At 45.7% G+C, this 12621-nt stretch overlaps 1 protein-coding gene across 1 annotated transcript in view; it reads right to left on the bottom strand.

Annotated features, from left to right (window-relative positions):
• The window catches only part of KIZ (kizuna centrosomal protein), a 737711-nt gene that overhangs the window by 528502 nt on the left and 196588 nt on the right, over nt 1-12621 (bottom strand). Inside the window, exon 5 of the mRNA XM_069236553.1 lies at nt 7537-8161. Coding sequence (XP_069092654.1) covers nt 7537-8161 — 625 coding nt within the window. The remainder of the gene's footprint in view (nt 1-7536; nt 8162-12621) is intronic.

Here is a 12621-nt window from a genome sequence, read left to right as displayed (position 1 = left end):
AATCAACAAAAAACCTATTTATATTGAATGAAGTAGAAGAAGGACTCATCCAAAGAGCGAGAGCCAGGCCACCCATCCCACTGTCCAAAAGGACAGGGGAAGGGAGGGCAAAGGGCCTTACAAACAAACAGCACATCCGAGCGGCCAGGAATGCAAAAAACACGTCTCATAGGCCCCCTCCCGAGGAATTGTAGCATAGCCATGGCCTACGGTGGATACCAATCAGTCATTCTCACTCAGAGCTGCACGTTCAGACCCAGAACCAACCGGGCCAGAAACCTCCATCCGCCTAGGCACCATCTTGGCAAATTTGTCCGCCAGCTTCGGGTCGGTGAAGAAAAGCAGCTTCCCCTCATGCTGGACTTTTAGTTTGGCCGGATATAGTAGAGAGAATTTCGCACCAGTCTGGCTGAGCATACGGTTAATCGGCGCAAAGGCAGAAATGTGCTGTCTTATGTGTAATTTTATTTTGTTTTTCCTTTTTAGTAGGATATCATTGGTGCTTACTGTGTCTGGGGAGAGTAGGTGCTGGTGAGTCTAGCTGTCTCAGGCACGTGAGTGGTATCGTTTTTGAGTATATAGGTCTTTGTGATAAAGCCACACTTTGCTTATTACTTATTTTACACAGGGTTTGTTGTTGTTGACATATTTGTCTAGTTACTTTTATTAGGAAGGATCATGGCTAGACGCAGGATGACCGCTCAACAGGTTGTTGGTATGCTTTTTTTGAGTGTTTTTCTGACCATGATTATGAGAATGACTCTGCATCTGAAGTAGAGGAGGAAATACAAGATTCTGGCAGTGAATTTTCTGTCCGAGAGAAATCATCTGATGATTAAGCCATTCTTAGTGTGGATGCATTGCCTGTTTTAGAGGAGGACACTGATGTAGTGCAGCAGCCTGGGGCTGAAAGGCTTCCCATTGGAAGGCCGGAACTCTGGGTTGCCCCAAACATGGTGCAGCCGGTGTTGCCTGTCTTTACTGCTCTCCCAGGGTGTACAGTGAATCCTGAAAACGTTTTGCCTATAAATTTCTTTGAGTTGTTTATGGACGATAAATTTGTGGGTGAGATTATTGAGCAGACTTACTTGTATGCTGCACAGTTTTTGAGGGACAACAGTGCCAGGCTTGGGACCCACTCTAGAGCTCTTTTTCAGAGATCTACGTTCCAAGGAAAGAAACGGCTGCGGACGAGACTTTGGGCCTGTTCAAGGGCCTTCTGGTTTTTAGGCAGTATTTTCCTAGAAAGAGGGCACGTTATGGAATTAAGATGTATATGCTGTCTGAGAGTAGTACAGGATATGTCTAAAAATTCAGGATCTACACTGGTAGGGATTCCACGATTGACACCCCTGGTTGTCTGTCCACTTTTGGAATTAGTGAGAAAATTGTGTGGGAACTTGGTAAACAACTATTTAACAAAGGTCACCATTTGTACCTAGATAACTTCTACACTGGTGTTCAATCGTCCAGGGAATTGTTCTATAGTGGACACTGTTGCTTGTAGCACAGTCCGCTCTAACGTAAAGGTTATCCAAGGGAGATTGTGTATAAAACAAAACTTGAGAGAGGACAGTGCAGTGCCCTGCAAAATGCTGAACTGCTAGCAGGGAAATTTGCACACAGGAGTGCTGTCTATATGCTGACTATCATCCCTGATGAAAGTACTTCACCTTTGACTGTTTGGGGTCAGGTTGCTATAGTGCGCAAAACTGTGTGCATTGTCGACTGCAATAAGCACATGGGTGCTGTAGATAGAGTAGATCAGAGATTGGAACCTTACACTGCTGTTCATAAGGCGTATGTTTGGTATAAGAAGATGACTATCCATCTGTTCCACTTAGCAACCTTAAATGCTTTTGTTGCATTCAAGGACTGTTCTCCAGAGTCAAAGATGACATTTGTTAAGTTTCAGGAGTCTGTGATAGGCAGCCTTGTTTTAGTGGAACAGGCAAGATTTCCCAGATAAGCAGTGGTGGAGGATATAGCTAGACTGAAAGATCATCACTTTCCTGATCACATTCCTCCCACGCCCAAAAAAGACTTTCCCGCTGAAAAAATGTACAGTCTGTGCCCGAAGAGGTATCCGGAAGAAGAGTTGTATGCACTGCTCCAATCGTCCTTCTAAGTCTGGGCTGCGTGTGCCCACATGTTTTAGATTGTAACACATGCAATGGAGTTTTCGGTTGCAACCATGAGAGTAAAAGTAAACTGACTGGTCTGTATCATTTTATATTTTTTGTACAGCTTTACTACTTGGCATTAGTGTGATTTATTTAGTTAGAGCTGTTGTGTTTGTAGTTATAGTTTTGTATCTGTTTCCAGTTGGTTTGTTTTTTCTTTTTTATATAAACAAATGTGATGGCGGTGTGCGTGGACTGGTGCTTGGCTGGCAGTGTGTGTGGACTGGCACTTGGCTGGCGGTGTGTGTGGATTGGCGCTTGACTGGCAGTGTGCATGGAGTGGCGCTGGACTGGCAGTGTGCATGGAGTGGCGCTTGGCTGGCAGTGTGCATGGAGTCGCGCTTGGCTGGCGGTGTGCTTAGAGTGGTGCTTGGCTGGGGATGTACTTACAGTGGTGCTTGGCTGACGGTGTGCTTAGAGTGGTGCTTGGCTGGCGGTGTGCATGGATTGGTATTAGGATGACTGTGTGAATGAGCTGGTGCTTGGCTGGTGGTGGACGTGGACTGGTGCTTGGCTGGTGGTGTGTGTGTGGATTGGTGCTTGGCTGGCAGTGTGTGAGAGCTGGCACTTGGCAAGAGGGGTGAGTAATGACTTGCTGCTGGTCACTACAACACACTGCTAGCCAAACGCCAGTCCACGCACTGTCAGCTGGTGTGATTGCTGTGTCAGGCATGTGGGCGTATGAAAGTGATGGGCCCTTGAATGGCGCTGTCTGTTGTTGTGAGTGTTGTAATGTGCTGGGCCCTTGGCTAGTGGTGGGAATGATCTTGTGTGTGTCATGAATGAAAGGGGTGTGAACAGCCTGTAAAGCGGTTGGAGCCTTGTCATGGCTTTACAGCTCACGAGCCGGGAGTCATTGGTTCAGTTAGGTTTTTGGCCTTTCAGTTATTAACAGTGCATTTTATTTTTGTGAAATCTTTTGTTGATAAAATTTGATCTATTGAATCATTACTCACCTTCGTGCCAAATCCAACCAGTATGTCTGTTTTTAAGAAAAAAAAAAAAAACACTCCGCTGTAAGCAGGCATCAAAACACACACCTGACATGCTAGGTGTCTCAAGTGGGACCCCAATGATGAAGCATGCCACAAACTAGGTTGGTGGAAGAGGGGTCTTTTCAACAAAACCTAATGGTGTATTTTACACAATTTGAGTGTTTGGAACATCACAGAAGTGAGAGACTTTGCAGCTTGTTTGCTTCTTGTTTAGGGAAAATCTACCAACTTTTGCTATATTCGAAAACTAGACACCCGGGGAGTACAGAGTGGTATGCCTCTTATGGATCCTAACAAGTTTCTTACCCTGCATACTTCAAAATGTGACTAAAATCACACATTTTCCTTGCATTTCTGTGCCATATTCTTCCAGAAACAGAAATAAACCAGAAACTTCCTACCATCCAGCGTTCCCCCCGGTCTCCTGATAAAAACTGTACCTCACTTGTTTGGGTGGGTCTAATACCTGTGACAGGGAAGGGCCTAAAACACAACGTGGACACTTCAGAATGATCTTTTACAAAACTACCTGTTTTTTGCAAGGGGGGCACCTGTGTTTTTGGTCCCGGGCTCGGCAGCCAGCTAGGGAAACCTACCAAACGCAGACATTTTTTTAAATGAGACACTCAGTGGAGTCCAGAGAGGTGTGGCTTACGTGGATCCCACAATGTTTTCCTACCCAGAATCCCCTGCAAACCCTAAATTTAGAGGGGAAAAAAAAAATCTAATTTTCCTCACATTTCTGTGTAGGATCACCGCACCATCACACATTTCATACCACCTGGCATTCCCCTCGGTCTCCAAAGTAAACTGATATCTCACTTGTGTGGGTGCCCAAAGAAGAGTCAGCCTAAAAACGTATTAAAAAATTGTGCTTATCAACTCGCTGAGAAATCCCCTCAATCTTTACACGTTTTTGGCCCTTTTTTAATCAGAAGACCGATGGGAACGCAGGGTGGTAGGAAATGTGTGCCAGCGTGCTGATCCCACACAGAAATGTGAGGAAAATGTGAGGTTTTTTTTGCTAAATTTGAGGGCTGCAGGGGATTATGGATAAGGAAATGTTGGGGGATCTACACATGCCACACCTCCCTGGACTCCTGCAGGGGATGCTGGGTGGAAGGAGGTTTGTGGCTCCCCTTAAGATTCCAGAACTTTACCTGTTCATTTCACTTCACCTGTACATTTCTAAAAACTAGACATCTAGGGGAATCCAGGATGGGGTGACTTGTGGGGCTATCACCAGGTTCTGTCTCCCAGAATCATTTTCAAACCTCAAAATGTGGCCAAATAAACACTTTTTCCCCACATTACGGTGACAGAAAAGTTCTGGAATGTGAGAGGATCCACAAATTTCCTTCCACCCAGCGTTCCCCCAAGTCTCCCGATACAAATGGTACCTCACTTGTGTGGGTAGGCCTAGTGCCCGCAACAGGAATAGATCACACAACGGTCAATGTTGGTCCTTACATGAGGCAACTGTTGACCCTGGGGTGATCCATTCCTGACGCAGGCACTAGGTATAGGCACTCAAGTGGGGTAGTGTTTTTATCAGGACAGGTTAGGAATCACTGGGTGGTAGGAATTTTGTGGATCCCAGCATATTCCTGTAGTTTGTGTGAGAGAAATGCAAGATAAATTGAGTTCTTATTTATCATTTCAGCTTTGCAGGGTATTCTGGGTAAGAAAACTTTGGGGAATCCGCACAAGTCACACCTCTGTGGACTCCCCTGGATGTCTAGTTTCCAGAAATGTTTGGGTTTAGTATGTTTCCCTATCTGGCCACCGAACCCAGGAACAAAAACACAGGTGCCTACCTTACAAAACCAGTTTGTTTTGTGATAGATAATTCTGATGTCTCCATAATACGATTTGGGCAGTGGAATTTGGGGCTGAACTAAATTGGGGAGCTCCCAAGAGAGCACTCTCTCTCTGTGCTTGCCGCCGCATTTACCTGCTCTCTGGGTTGGGCTAACCCATTATTGCCCCGTTGCAGACTGTGCTTGCGAAAGGACAGCAGGACTGTCCTCATCACCTCCCTCATAATTTACTGGAAGAGGAGTTATCCAATGGCACTTCTCCGACTGAAAAATCACTCCCAGAGTCTGCGCCATTGTCCTATTCCTCAGATTCTGTCTCAGTATATGCTGTCCCAGTCTCTGATCCTATGTCAGAGCTGTCCTCTATAACCTGAGTGACGGCCTCAGCAGCAGTCATCCTTCAAGATGCCATCTCTGCTATCAGCTAAACTGTTGCTCTAAAACACTAGCCTACGTAGACAGTCTCAAAATTGCTGGTGTGTGTCTGATACGTGCAACAGTAGAGGCCACCTTACCTACGCTTCGTCCCTCAATCAGCACGTTCTTTCAAGACACTCAAAAAACACCTTGTCACATACTATTCATCACAGTATTTAGCACCTCCTGCGCCCAGTCCAACAATCATTATTGGTGCTTCCCATGTCCTCCTCCTCGGATTCCCTCATTACCAGCCAGCAAAAGTGCCTTTCATCTCTCCATAGCCCCCCCCCATCTCACACATACATTTCATTTGCATTTTAGCGCAGGAAATGTCTCACTTTACTAATGTACTCAGCTATTTACATAAAACGTTTTTCAAGGGGGCCGACCCCCCCTAAGTGAAATCCCTGGTGTCTAGTGGCGTTTCCTGGCCCTCGATCGATCGAGGGCCAGGAAACGCGTTCAGGAAGGCCTCGTATAAAAGGGGAGAGTCTCCCCTTTCATACGAGGCCTTCCCGAATGTGGGGAAGGCCGTTTGGGGCCGTTTTCCCCATCAGAGCAGGAAGCAGCCTCACAGCCGCTTCCTGCTACAAAGGGGAAAACAACAATGTGACGTCAGCGCACCTCATCAGAAAGGGGCGGGGGGAGACATGGAAAAGCTTCTGTGTCTCCCGGGTACTGTGAATTTTTTTTAAAAAATCCTTGGATTTTCTAACCCCCCTCCCTGGTGTCGGCCACTGATCGTGACCCGCACCAGGGAGGTAGTGCGGGCGTCGGCCAGTGGCCGACGCCCACACTTAACGGGTTAAAACGTTCACACATTCAGCCCAAGCACTGGCACTCAAGTCTCTCCAGTCAGCACCAGAAGCCTCTCTGTTTCTGATCACCGGTGTTAAATACAGTTAATGCAATATCAATCCCCTTTCTGATATAAAATGCAATATCTGCAAGCAGCTATCGAGCTATTGTAGATAGAGAGCTGGTGCAAACAGCCACAGCCCATTAGTTGGGTACCCAACGAGCCTGGTATTTACTGCTTTTGTCAGATTTTGGGGCGTGGAGGGCGGCGAAGACGGGGTAAGACTTTATTACTTCAGCAGTCAAGTGTCAGGCAGCAGATGGGCCAAAAACTGACACAGGCTTGGTTAAGCGAGAGCCACAGCACCAGTAGTAATTTATAGGGACCCATGCTCATCCAGGAAGGGGGCACACTGGCAGATACAGGCACACACTGGGCAGAAGGTAGCGAGGGTTTCTGACTGTCGAACAGAAGTTAGATGCAGTTCCTTGTCAAACCTTCGAGCCAATGGGAAAAGCAGTTCTTTGATTACTTTTCTGACTCATTCTAGTCACCATGAATAAAAATTATTTGACAGCAATTTGTGGCAGCCTGTGCCCTCAAGTCTTATCATAAAAGTGGAATTGGGGATAATTCAGGTTGAAAGCAGTGGAGGACAGAAGACGGCCTGTAAATGCTCTCCTATAGAGTGCTTGATATAAAAAATTTAAAAAAGTACCTTCAGAGTGAGTAGCCAGTGGAAAGGCACTGGTCATTAGGCTGTACTTGGTCCAAGCTCCACGGCTGGACAGGCAAAGCAGAGTAGGAAGATGTGCAAAGTGAAAGCAGACAACGTTCTGACCAATCAGAAGCGTGTAAATTAGAGCGATGTTGAAATCAAGAATCAACGAATGGTAAGTAAAGGTAAGTATTCGGCAGGCTGTAAGCCCCTTTTAGGATTTCTTTTTTTTAATTACAAGAGATTTCACAGTGCAAGCACTGTGCGGAAACACTAAAATGCGAAGAATTAAAATAATACATCAGTTTTCGACCGACACATTATGATACATGTCTAAGGATCCACACTCCATCAACTAGCAGATGCATGCAAACACAGTGTATGCCCCATTCCACATCTACTTAATGTATTTGAAAATCACGGTCTTTCCTCGAAAACAGTTCAACATGGTGGTAACGTGAGGATAAGGAATCCAAGAGATCTTTCATGGCTTTGTTACAAACTGCAATTCATAAATCGGCACAGTTATGTTCACAGAGTTTATAGTAATGTAAATAACATTCTAGAAAGTGAATATAAGCTCTCTACACATTTCTCATACCTTCCCCGGCCTCAGGTTTATCAGATGGTCGTTCATTGAAGGAATTCTGCATCCCAGGAAATAATTCAGGATGGCTCGGTTCAAATCTTTCTTCATTAATGACTGGCTTTTCATGTGCCAACACCTTTTCAACTTTGCTGCTAAGATTGTAATATTTTAAATCCTTGTTTCTGTTCTCCGGACTTAATCTCTCATGTAACTGGCTGCCAAGTTTAGCAGATTGCTCATCTTCCATTGAATGACTTCTATTACTTGTAACACTTTCTAGGTCTGCGCTGTGAGTTAGCTCGTGCTCAGATGATATGCTTGATGTGATAGATGTAGTTTTCCTAATCTGGAGGGATGTCTTCCCATCTATTTTGTCAGACTTATTTAAGCACTGCATATCACCATTAGTTTGTATTACACATCTGTCTGTCATGCTACTGCTCTCTGCTGCCTGTCTGCATGAATTTGGGTCATAAATTGAAAAGCTCTTTGTGGGTTGGGAAGATTTGCGCTCTATGCTGAAACGTTCAATGCTTGAGCTGTCTGACATTTGGCGGCTCATAAAGATTGTTGCTGGATGATATGATCCTCTTGACAGGCTTGTGTTAATTCCTGCCTGTTTTTCAGCCTGCAGCACCTGAAACAGAGATTGAGGGCATTTAAAAATGTACTTGGACAATGCAAACAGTTTTCTTTTTCACCCACATATTATATAGTACACACCTGGGCAATAGTCAGCAAGTGTGGCGTTATGAACGAGTCTCTAAGTAGTTAAGAGCCATACCAAATATTATAATGATGATAATAATAATAATAATATTAAAAAAATAAAAGGGTCCATCACCTGCTTGGCTGCCTTTGGTCATACACTGAGTAGGTTGGCCACCACTGGTCAGTTGTTTTACCAATGGCTGCACACCGAATGCAATTATGGCCTCACAATAGTTATATCATTAAATAACCGCACATAAGAGCAGACCCTCCTTAAATAACAGCACACACCCAAAATCAATAAATAATACTATATCATAGTTGTCACATTAATAGTATTAATCGCATTGCAATACATAATCTCATCTAAAGATCATTTATGCCAGTTGAAATTGCATCTGCCACATCAAAAGTGAGATCATGAACATTGCACTTTGGTGTTCAAGTTATGGGCTGATTTTAGCTCCGAGGAACCCACCCCACCCGGGGCCCAGTGGATTAGGGAAGGTGGTACATGGCCCCTTCTCTGGGCCATTTGTGGCCCTGGGGATTCCATTCCCTGGAGCCCACAACTGGAGTTATGGTGGGTGGGGGCATGCAGCACCCTCCCTGGCCCCATTTCAGCCCCAGGGACCCCATCCCCCGGGGCCCAACTATACTGTAAAGAGGGGGAAAGAGAGCACACAGCACTCCTCCCAAGGCCATTTTGGCCCAGAGGACCCTATCCCCCGGGGCCCTCCATATTTCTAAGGGGGTAGAGGGCAAACACCTCCCCCCCACCTGGGCCGATTTGGCCCTAGGGACCCCATCTCCCGGGGCCTGGCCAATTACTAGAGGGCAGAGGGGGGGGGGTGGCCCTCCTCCCCAGGCCAATTTTGGCCAGTGCGGGTAGGGAAATCGATATGTCCCAGGGGTGGGCACCCCAGGACATAGCAGGAGCCAGCCCTGGATGGTGGGCTCCCCAAGGCCATTAAAGGCTCCAGGAGCAGTGCCGCACGGCCACCTCCTCTTTCTAATTGCGGTCGGGCCCCGGGGGTGGGGCCCCCAGGCCATAATCAGCCAAAGAAGGAGGGCTGTGTCCTCCACCACCCTGGTAACCTGTGGGCGTGCGCCAGAGGATAGGGTCTCCGGAGGGTCAAAATCCACCTGGGGGTGGGGTCTGCATACCCCACTTCCAACTATTTATAAGGCCAGGCCACAGAGCATGGGGACCCTGGGTCCAAAATCGGCTAGGGGAGGGGCAGCGCAGCCCCTCCCCCCCCCCCCCCCTTTTGATACTGTCTGGGCCCCGGTGGATGAGGTCCCTGGTGCCAAATTCAGCCAAGAGAAGGAGGGCAACACGCACCCGCCTTCCCCAAAGATATGTAATTCCTCCCCCCTGCGGACCTGCCCAACCTGGGGGTGTAAGAAAAACAAACAGGGTAAGCCAAGCTTGTGTTTTTTTTTTTTTGCCGTGATCTGCAACAACATTCTGGTGGCCTGGTGGGTTAGGGTATTCCTAACCTGACCCCTTATGGATTTTTCTTGCATTTTTGTTCTTGGTACTCAGGCAAGTCCTAAGATGGCTGCCACCACATCCTTCTTGAAGTAGGGGCGTAGTGGCAGCCTATCTGATCTTGTCATGAGATCTGTCGAATCTGCGGACCCTCCACGTCTCTAGATATAATTTTTTTTTTCTTTTAATAACTCCAAAACTACTGAACAGATTTACACCAAATTACAAAAAGAGATCTTTCTGGGCCAAGATCGAGTTTTCTGTCAAATTTGGCGTAATTCTGTCCAGCGGTTCAGGCTATAGTTGTGTCTAAAATCCCTATGGGAAAATGTGTTTTGGACTGTCCTGTTTTTCTTGGCTCCTGCTCGATGAATCACCTCAAACATTCCAAACAGCAGTTGAAGTGAGTGGCAAACCAGGTTTGAACAGTTCATGAAGATTCGTCAAGCGGCGCTAAAGATACTGGAAAAACTAAAAACTATTTTCCTATGGAAACAAAGTTCTAACTATAAATACTTACTGGCAATCTGCAGTATAAATGTACAAAGTTAAACATTCATTATTAAATGAATAGGTGTGATTCAACTGTCTCGCGTACTCTAATTTTCCATGTAGTGGCTAACAAATCTGCCAACTTTTCACCATAATTTTCCAACTTTGGATTGTATTCATGAGAAGGAAAAAAAACAAAGGTGACCAAACGTGTTAAATTCGTTAGGGACTGCAAAACAAAAGAACAGGGGGTTTAATTTTTTTCCAGTGATATGTTTTGACCTTACAATTTTAAAGCTGCAACACCTGTGTTGCCATATTTGGCATACATTCACATGTTAATGGCATACATATATTTTTTTCCTCATTTCACCTTAAAATGTCTTTGGGGCAATGACTAGGTACACTCTTATACAGATCTCCTCTTGAAAATCTACGAATGGAACATCTCCCAATGCCTACTCCTTGAATACAGACATAAAAGCATTCCCTCAAGGCCATCATCGTTTTAGAATACATCCTTCCATCCTTAATCATCAAAGCCCTCATCATACACATTTTGGTGCATTATTTAGCATCCAGTGCATCAAGCACAAGCAATTCTGCCACCTCTAAAACATGCCTGAGAAAAGCACTGCCAAGTTGAGCAATTGCAAACTTATCTCTCACACCCCTTCCTGGGATAAATAACAGAAAGAGGACTCTCTTTTTTTCACTTTACGAACACCTACAATTCCAAAACCCTTCCCGACTCCCACTTTGGCTCCAGCTTAATCATCAGCAATGAAAACCACCAACTTCCAGCAAATGATGCTGCAAGTGATGCTGCATGGATTCCCCCCCCCCAATGAAATTACTTAGCATTCACCCTTCGCCCTGAGGCGATCAGTGAGGGGCTCCATAGACATGGCAAATAAGACAGGGAAGAGGGGACAACCCTAGCTGGTACCCCTGCCAATCTGAAAGGGAGCAGTGATTAAGGGGCCAAAACAGTTGCTGGACCCTTCACTACCGTAGAGCAGTTTCGTGCATGCAAGCAGCCGGTTTCCTATGCCTACCTTTGTAGAGGCTTGGAAGGACAGCGAATCAAATATCTTATCCGGGTTGAGCATTAGGGCTACGGTGTGTGGGAACTACTGTAACAATGCCTTAGCCATCACAAGAAAGAGGTCCTGGAGGTTGTTGAAGGTGTTACGGTGGGGGACAAATCCATTTTGATCTGGGTGTACAAGGTGAGGCAACACTTGAATTTAACATTCTGCAAGTATTTTCCCTAAGATCCCATAATCAGCTCCTAAGATTGCTTTGGGGCGATGGGACGATTTGCTCTCTCCCAGGTTTTAGTAGGGCGGTTATGAGGGAATCCCTGAGTGTGGGGGGAAATGTCCCTGTGTCAAGTGCCTGGTTGTACATGGCAGCGAGCCTCGGAGCTAAATGAGCCGAAAAACAGTCATGGTACTCAATGGGCAGACTGTCCATTCCTGGTGATTTATTACGGGGCAGGCCATGGATGTTCTTCTTTACGGGGCGTTCACTGTAGTTTACTGGCCACAAAGTTACTTGTGTCCTATGGTACGTTTTCATTTCTTAATATATGTTTTTTTAACCATATCAGTCGACCTGCAGGATTGGGTAGTTACCCAGTTGGTCTGGGACAGGCCAGCTTGTGGCCCATAAAGCCCCACTTTGATTAGGGGTTGGGGAAATATGCCTTATGTGCATTTCAAGGGATGAGTGGAGGGTGGGTACAGGTTGGGTTTCTGTTCCATTTTGATTGAATGTCCTGTTAGTCTGTCTCTACTCTATCTTCCCTCCTCGCTGGTTTCTCTGCTCCTCCATTTGGCTACATGGGTGGTCCCTCGATTTTCACCACCCCAATACACAAATTATGCCCCAGCTGCACACCATTTAGAATCCCAGAGCATATATGCCATATTATATAAAAAAATACATTCAAATAAGTAGCTTCACTCACGGTCACAAATCTGAAAACCTCCAAGAGACCTCCCCATCACTCCAAGATATCCCACTTACTCACAATGACTCTTCCTTTAAACATACCCTCATTAATCACAAAGGGACTTAATCAACCAGTAAAATGTAGAGTGCAACAAATTACTGCAACAAATTAAGAGGGGATATTATCCTCTTACGGAAGACCCACCTAAAATCTATTCACAACGAGAAATTCTAAGGCTCATGGACTGCCAAGATGACCAGGTCTCCTGTCCCACAAAAAAGAATGGTGTGGTCACACCTATATAAAACAAATCTGGCATGTCTGTCATATCACACACTCATGACCAATAAGGCAGAAGGGCTCATCTCTAAAAGGGATCTAGAATTCTTCATTGTTAATATTTATGCGCCAAACGACAAATCGGTAATCTTCTGGAAGG

The sequence above is a fragment of the Pleurodeles waltl genome, chromosome 5, assembly GCF_031143425.1.
Source record: "Pleurodeles waltl isolate 20211129_DDA chromosome 5, aPleWal1.hap1.20221129, whole genome shotgun sequence".
Lineage (NCBI taxonomy): Eukaryota > Metazoa > Chordata > Amphibia > Caudata > Salamandridae > Pleurodeles > Pleurodeles waltl.
This window is presented reverse-complemented; position numbering and strand designations above follow the sequence as displayed.